Source organism: Palaemon carinicauda, chromosome 17 (genome assembly GCF_036898095.1).
Source record: "Palaemon carinicauda isolate YSFRI2023 chromosome 17, ASM3689809v2, whole genome shotgun sequence".
Taxonomy (NCBI): Eukaryota; Metazoa; Arthropoda; class Malacostraca; order Decapoda; family Palaemonidae; genus Palaemon; species Palaemon carinicauda.
Window position 1 is genome coordinate 41,978,068 of NC_090741.1, and position 8,757 is coordinate 41,986,824.

General features: G+C 35.7%; 1 protein-coding gene across 2 annotated transcripts in view; it reads left to right on the forward strand.

Annotated features, from left to right (window-relative positions):
• LOC137656041 (uncharacterized) overlaps positions 1-1,905 on the forward strand; it is a 19,423-nt gene extending 17,518 nt beyond the window's left edge. For both annotated transcript variants that reach the window (XM_068390216.1, XM_068390217.1), the window contains one exon: positions 1,127-1,905. In XM_068390216.1, coding sequence (XP_068246317.1) covers positions 1,127-1,296 — 170 coding nt within the window. In that variant the 3' untranslated portion in view covers positions 1,297-1,905. The remainder of the gene's footprint in view (positions 1-1,126) is intronic.
• The last annotated feature ends 6,852 nt before the right edge of the window (positions 1,906-8,757 follow it).

Here is an 8,757-nt window from a genome sequence, read left to right on the forward strand (position 1 = left end):
TGAGCTCCTTAAACCGTTGTTAAAGTAGCCAGGCTTTTTAACCGTTGTAAAAGCAGCCAGGCTTTGCCATCCTTGTAAAAGTGACCTGGCTTTTTAAATCGTTGGTAAGGTAGCCAGGCTTTTTAACCATTGTAGCAACAGCTAGGCTTTATAAAGTTAGAAAAAGTAGCCTGGGCTTTTAAACCCTTGTAAAAGTAACCTTGGTGTGTTAAACCGTTGGCAAAGTAGCCAGGCTCTTTAACCCTAGTAAAAGTAGACTGGGCTTTTGAACCCTTGTAAAAGTAGCGTTGGTTTTTAAACCGTTCGGAAAGTAGCCAAGCTTTTTAACCGTTGTAAAAACAGCAAGGCAATAACTCTTTTGATAGTAGCCTGGGCTTTTCAAACGGTTGGTAATGTAGCCAGGATTTTTAACCATTGTGAAAGCAGTTAGGCTTTTTAACTCTTATAAAAGTAATTTGGGCTTTTAACCGTTTTAAAAGCAGCCAGGCTTTTTAACCCTTGTAAAAGTAACCTATTTTATTTTTACCTAGATAAATTAGACTGAGTTTTCAACCATTGGGAAAAGGTACCTTTTACTCCACTGAGAAACTCAACAAATTAACTTTTATTCTTCGGAATCAGTTGTAGTGTTTCGTAATGTTCAAATCTTTGTTACGCGGTGGCCGATTTGATGTTTTCTTGTTCAGGTCAACCAATTAACTTGTTTATATTCAATTTTATTTCAGAGAGAATGAGTATTTCCACAATGTCACTGCGTCTGGAAAATAGAGAAATTGATATATAGTAAAGAAATTTTCATCAACATAATGTTTCCAAAACTTGATGCGCACCAGGAGAGTTAGTCTATTTTGTTTCCACAACCAACAATAACAAAATAAAAAGTGAAAAAACTCAGGTTACTTATTTCTTAATTCACGAGATCATTTGAACGAAATATTTCGTTATCAGAACACACGACAAGTAGATTTTTAGAATTCTTTTTCATGCGTCTTTCTAAAAATCAGGACTCAAAATAGACCAAGGTCTAACGGATTTTTTTTTCAAATCTAAAATATAAAAGTTTTCAATCTCTAGGAAGTTTTAAAAACTATTTAATCTTTACTAAAAGTGTTTTACTTTCTTTCAGGCGAAGGTTTGAATAAAAAGAAACGCCACAGCGAAATTGAGGCCTTGTCATCCAAGAGTACTCTCCCAGTCTTCTGGAAATACGCGCACCAACTTAAGTGCTACGGATTTAAGATTTTCCACTCCCTAAGGACCGGCCCATGGACGGAAGTCGTATGGGTCAGACTTTAATTAAGACTTCGTATAGGAGGTTTTTTTCTAGTAAGCGCTTGCAAGTCCTCGCGCAAAAGAAATCATGTATAATTATCAAGTGGTCAGATTGTATAGAATACAATTTTTTTACGTTGTTCCTTCGGCCCCTAGGCCTATCCACTTATTTCTTCTACTTCATCTGCCACCCAGCTACTTTTCATTGCCTCTCGCTGCTAATTGCATTAAACAATTGTTTCATAGTGCAGGGAAATTTTGAATTAGAGCCCTTTTACGTTGTTCCTTCGGCCCCTAGGCCTATCCACTTATTTCTTCTACTTCATCTGCCACCCAGCTACTATTCATTGCCTCTCGCTGCTAATTGCATTAAACAATTGTTTCACAGTGCAGGGAAATTTTGAATTAAAGCCCTTTTATATTGTCCTGTAGAAATCAATTATTTTGTCCTTTATTTTAGAGGTGACGATGTAATTTTTGTATACTTTAGTTTGGTGATGGTATAAATTCTAAGAGTAACATTAAGTTAGATCTTAAGGGCGAAGACTGAGGATATTATTATTATTATTATTATTATTATTATTATTATTATTATTATTATTATTATTATTACATGCTAGGCTACAACCCTACTTGAAAAAAATGGGATGTTATAAGCCCAAGGACTCCAATAGCGAAAAATAGCTCAATTACGAATTAAACAATAGAATAGATAAACTACAAGAGAAGTAATAAACAATTAAAATTGATTGAGATATTTCTGGCATCCTAACATCTAAGGTCATTTACGCTGATACCATTTGTTATAAATAAATAAAAGAAAAGAAAATTCAATTTAAAGGTTTGAAGGTCGATCATGAATGGCAGAGGCAAGGGACAGTGACATTGCCCTAGCAAGCAGGACAATGCCCTAGAGACTGATCATATATATTATATGATCAGCGCCCAAGCTTCCTCTCCATCCAAGCTAGGACCAGGGAGGGCCAGGCAGTGGCTACTGATGACTCAGCAGATAGACCTATAGGCTCCCCCAAACCCCCCAACCTTAGTTCACAAGGATGGTAAGGTTGCAGACATTAATGGCACTAACGAGTCTGAGCAGGACTCGAACCCCACTGGCAAACACCAGGCAGAGACGCTACCAATCAGGCTACAGCAACAATAAAAGTAAAGATATCCATATAAAATTTAAATAGCTTTCAGAAGACCTGCTTCTGAAATGTAAAAATACCGCTAGTATAGTACAACACGTCATGTCCAAGAATCTTGTTAAGGATGAACCTGCCATCCTCAACTTAAGCCTCAAACGAATATCAATTTCTTAAGGTGTTAAGAGTGGAGCATTCAGTCAACAATTAGTGCCCCACTGTCAAGAGTACCGAACAGACATCGCAATATAGGCGATGTTGTCCAGTCAAATTAGTGTGACTAATGCGGAGACGACAAAGAGTAGTTTCCCACTTTCGGGGCACCATGTTATACCTCTAAGCAGTCTAAGGAGATGTAACATTCGTTATTTCTCTTATCTTATTCCCATCCACATTATCCCGATGCTTTTGTCAATTATTATAACACAAACTCTTAATGCTCAGTAAAAAAAAAAAAAAAAAAAAAAAAAAAAAAAAAAAAAAAAAAAAAAAAAAAAAAAAGATGGGATACTTTCTTGGTAGCACTTCAGCGGCTGCATTCTTTCCCAGTAAATCTGCCTTCTCATTTCCTGACACACCGTGTGCCGGAACCAAGCAAAATCGATATTTTATACTTCTCAGTCTAATAATAAAAAGCCACTCAAAAATCTTTAAAACTAAAGGATTACTAGAATTAAAAACTTCAAAAGCTTGTAGGACACTTCTTGCATCCCTAGAAATGGTAAATGTGCCCTTATCTTTCAATGCTGTTTTTTTTTTTTTCAATAGCTGTTAGTATGCCATATAGTTCGACAGTAAATATAGATGTTAGAGGAATTCCACCTCTACAATTAAAACCATTACTATGTACTCCAAATCCAACACCAGCATCAGATTTGGAGCCATCTATATATACAAAAGTCGATTCTCTATGTTCTGATACATGCTTCATAAAAAGAGATCTGGCTACTAGTCAGTCTCATTCTTTTTATAGCAATTAAGTATTTACAAAAAGATATCGCTGGTAATTTCAATGGAGGGGTTGATGATATCTTAAAAGCACTTTACTTCTGACTATATCAAGACTGTATAATAATTGTTTCCCCCGAAAACCACAAGGTTGAGGAGATTTTTGGTGCAACTCAAAATATGTTGAATGCCTTACAATAGTTGCAGCCTGATGGACTAAAGAATTAGGAAGTCTTTGCAACCTAAACCATTACCGAAAAATAGAAGACTTCGGTAAAAGTTCGGTCTAAGATAGTTTGCTGCTAAAAGCTTACCCTTACCGGGTTTTAAAAAGGCTAAAATAATGGCTTGTTCCCAAACACATGGATAATTATGATCATGCCATACTCTGCTAATAATTCTTAAAAAAAAAAATTGATATTAACAGGTACATACTTAATCATTGCATATGGAATTTCATCGGGTACAGGGGCTGTATCATTGCAGGTAGCAAGTGCGGAATCAAATTCCCTTAAGTAAAAGGAGTATTGTAAGGTTCCTCCTTTTATGTTGTAAAATTTAGCATTTTCTATTCTCCAGTACTTCTATACTAGTGACTAGAAGCTGCTGCACACTTGCATGATGCACTGGAGAAATAATTGGCTAAGGTATTACTAACATCAGTTGCTCCAGTCACATACTGATCATCCACCTTCAACACTTACGGGCTGCCCAGCGGCAATAGTCCGTGTCTTATCTACACACACTTCAACACTGTTGGTGGGTTTGGGGTAAATTTGCCTGCTATCGTTTTTATTTTCCTCCATACAGAAGATGGTGGTGTTCTACTGTTGACTGAGAGAACAAAAGATATCCAAGAATGGCGCCTAGCTTCTTTCATGGTACGATGGAACCGTGCTCTACATTTTTTATATGCCTACGCAATCTAGTCAAAAATTTTCTTTTTAGCTCTGTGAAAGACAGTTAGTTCTGAAAACCACCAGGGGAGTGTTCACCGTTTGTAAAACCCTGTGGATTTGGTAATTGAATTGATTCTTTCTATATGGAGAGTCCCGTTCAGTGAGTCAATGGCATCATCAACACTTTCAGACTGTTCTGCATTTCCTTACATTTTGCTTAGCTTAGGAAATCTATCCCATTCTGCCTTGTCAAGGTTCCATCGTGGCGATCTCTGTATAGGTGGATTATCGAAGTTTTTTAACCGTGCTTATAATGATTGGTGCATGATCACTAGTATGCCTATCATCTAATGTTCTCCGATCGAAATCGAGAAGGCAGTTAGAGCTTGCAATTGAAATGTCAATACATGATAAGGTACCTGTCTGGATGTGAAAGTTTGTGGGCTCTCCTGTATTAAGGAGGCCTACATCTTCATTCTCCATTACTGATGATATAATATTATCCCCCTTGCGTTTGCTAAAACATCGCCCAGCAAAGGATGTCTACCATTTAAGTCTCCTAGTAAGAGAAAAGGTTGAGGGAGTTGTTGAATCACCTCTACTAGATTATCATACAAAACGTTAACATTTGGTGGTAAGTAAAGAGAACAAATTACGTATTTTCTCCTTTTATCTATTTATATAACCACTGCCTGCAAATGTGTACGAATAGACAAAAATATTTGGTGAACAGCTCCATGAACTTACTGTACATATAACACTTCCGCCATGGCTCCCTGCTCGTTGATCATGTGGTGTTCTGTAGCTAACATATTCATGAGGACATGAAGTATTATTATCAAGCTTGCTCTCCTGTAGACATACAATTGTAGGGGAATGATCATGAATTAGGAGCTTAAGTTATCCATATTTGGCCCCTAAACCCTGACAATTCCATTACAAAATGGAGGAAAAACTATGGTTTATTTTCTGGAGTACATCTTGGATGAGATCTTCCCAGTTGCAGTTTTTTATTTAAATTTTTTTTTCTTAAAAAAAGGGTCGTGATGATTTAGGTTTTGAAATTGCCTATTTCATGTTCTTTTGACATAATTGTTGAGGGGGATGATGGACCTAAACATGATTTTTTTTTTATTAATTTAAGTTGTTTTCTTGTTGATGAGAAATATCAACAGACAAAACATCATATCTATTTAATGTCATAACTTTGGTGTTTTTAATTAAAGGAGATGATAGAGATAGAGTTCTCTCTCTCTCTCTCTCTCTCTCTCTCTCTCTCTCTCTCTCTCTCTCTCTCTCTCTCTCTCTCTCTCTCTCTCTCTCTCTCTTCCGATTAAAAGGTGGTGTTTATCAGGTTTCGGCATCTCTCTCCCACTACAGGTGCACCTGATAACTCGGTTTTAAGTGAAACCTCCATCAAATCAGGCAATGATAGAGCTGAACACAGTTCAGATATCTGGACTGTGGACCTGAGAGAAGTTAGTATTATCCTTAATAATGGGGGACAAAGGTTTTATAGAGGAAGGTAAAGCCTTAGGAGGCGATATTCTTGCCCCATCATACAGCATGTTACCAGAAGATGTCGTTTTTTTTTTTTTCTTTTTTTTTGTGGGGGTGGGGAACTGCTGGCAGTAATAGATGAGCCAGATGTCTCTTGCAGCATTTTTCATTCTGACCTCAGTGCCTTGGCATAGCTTGTTGATTTATTCAATAGTCTCTTGGCAAGGCCCACACTTATATGTTTAATACTGGATTGTTGAAGGCAGCGTCTTCTAACTTATATTGCTGGCAACTCCTTGTCACTAGATTCATGATTACAATGACAGTTTAAACACCTGGCCTCACTCTCCAACACTCGCCATGGTAATGCTCGAAGCAAGTGCTACATATTTTTTTTCTTCAGTTTTGCAAACTTTAGAAGGGTGTCCAAATTTAAAACAATTGAAACATTGTAGTGGCTTTTGCTTGAAAAGTCGAACTTTAATGCTTTCATTTTCAATCATAATGTTGAAAGACACATCAGCATCCTGGAAAGTAAGGATAATCATTTACGTCCTAGGAACGTTATGCATTTTACACACTGTTAATGGACACATGTACCCCCTATTGATTGAGTAACAAGGTTTGTAGGCCTACACAGCAAAATCTTTAGGTACCCCATCACACAGAGCACCCTTTATATTCAAATTATTAATTTCAATATTCATAACATTAGATATTGCATTAAATGTTTTATTATGGATGTTACAGGATATCCAAGAATCCCATTTGTCATCTTCAAGTCGCATTCTTATCTCTCGGATTAAGCCGGAACATTCAAATGTTTTATATAGCACATCAAAAAGTGTCTAATGTAATTTAAGTTAAAGGCAGGATTTTTAGTTTTCCTTCGTTGCCAAAATTACTTTATTTTCGAGTATTGAAAGGGTAGTCCTTATTAGCTCCGAAGTCAACAGAAGGTTCTTTAAATGAATTGCCAGAGGTCGTCAACGGTACTGGGGAGGGGGGAGTTAGCATATACAGATGGGGCGTTATTTTTCGAAAAGTTGGGTTTTATTTTTTGCATTGTTGTTTGTTTCGTTGGTTTACCTGTTTGAGAGTACTAAGAAAGTATCATACGTTGTAAAGGAAATTTGCATGCTCCACTATCGGCACGCTGAGACTATACTTCCCAGATGGTCCACTCCATACCCTATTATTATTATTATTATTATTAGTAGTAGTAGTAGTAGTAGTAGTAGTAGTGGTATTATTGCTATTATTATTATCCAAGCTACAACCCTAATTGGAAAAGCAAGATGCTATAAGCCCAAGGGCTCCAACAGGGAAAAATAGCCCAGTGAGGAAAGGAAATAAGGAAATAAATAAATGATGAGAACAAATTATCAATAAATCATAATAAAAAAAAAATAGCAACGTCAAACCAGATATGTCATATATAAACTATTAACAACGTCAAAACAGATATGTTATATATAAACTATAAAAAGACTTACGTCAGCCTGTTCAACATAAACACATTTGCTGCAACTTTGAACTTTTGAAGTTCTACTGATTCAACTACCCGATTAGGAAGATCATTCCACAACTTGGTCACAGCTGGATATAGCACCAAAACAGATATAGAGAGTCACATGTGTAAGCTACACCCGCTTGTTGGGACTGAGACTAGGAAAATATGGAAACATGTTCCCAGTATCTGTAATAATAGGCTTCCGGCCAGAAGCCGAGAGTCCTTCCTCAAAGATGGGATCCTGCCGGATTCCGATGACCCAACCTTTGAGAAAAGTTCCGCCAAAAAGGTCCTAACCATCTTCGGGATGGCTGAGATCATCCGATATTTTCACATAGGCCTATAGCTTTGAATGCAAATATTTCCCAACCGTGATCCCTTCTACCTTTCATCCAAACTGGCAGAAATAACGAATGTGGAAATATCCATGCCATTAGTAAATTGATAATGTGATAATAATAAATAAATTAATAAAAAGAAAATAAAGATAAAAATATATATGCATATATATATATATATATATATATATATATATATATATATATACTGTATATATATATATACATATATATATATATATATATATATTGCACACACACACACATATATATATATATATATATATATATATATATATATATATATATATATATATATATGTGTGTATATGCATACATATATATATATATATATATATATATATATTTATATATATATATATATATATATTTATATATATGTGTGTGTGTGTGGGCGCGCGCGCGCGCGTGTGTGTGTGTGTGTGGGCGCGCGTGTGTGTGTGTGTGTGTGTGTGCTTGTGGGCGCGCGTGTGTGGTTTATTGATCAAGTACACAAGTGTTAGCAGGGTAATATATGTGTGGATGCACCCGGAAGATAGACGACTACTCAGAAAAAAAAATATCAAAGTTAAAATTGTTACGTTAGCAGATCATGGTAATTATTATGGGCTTCCTTTTTTATTGGTGAAAACCTTTTTATTGAGTTTGAATTAATACGTATGATTATAGATAAGCGACTAATGATTTACATCACGTAATATCTTGGTTTGAAATCTATAATGATCATTGGCTAATTGAATACTCAGAATACATTGGTGAAATACATTTTGGGCTTTCAGTAAGTTTTGATTTACTTGAATACACTCACACGAAAAATATATATAATGACTAAAATAATAATACCAATTCCCTAATATCGCAAGAGGGTCTGCCCCTCTCTTTTAATCTTCTCCTGTACTTCTCTTTCTCCCTATTTCCTTAATCTTTCCCATCCCGAGTACCTGCCTTTGAGCTATAAACTGGATTGTATCCAGGGGTACTCTTCCTTTCCCCATATTCCCCACTTCCCTATTATTATTATTATTATTATTATTATTATTATTATTATTATTATTATTATTATTATTATTATTATTATTATTATTATTATTTCAATCAATTGATGGCTATAGTAATTG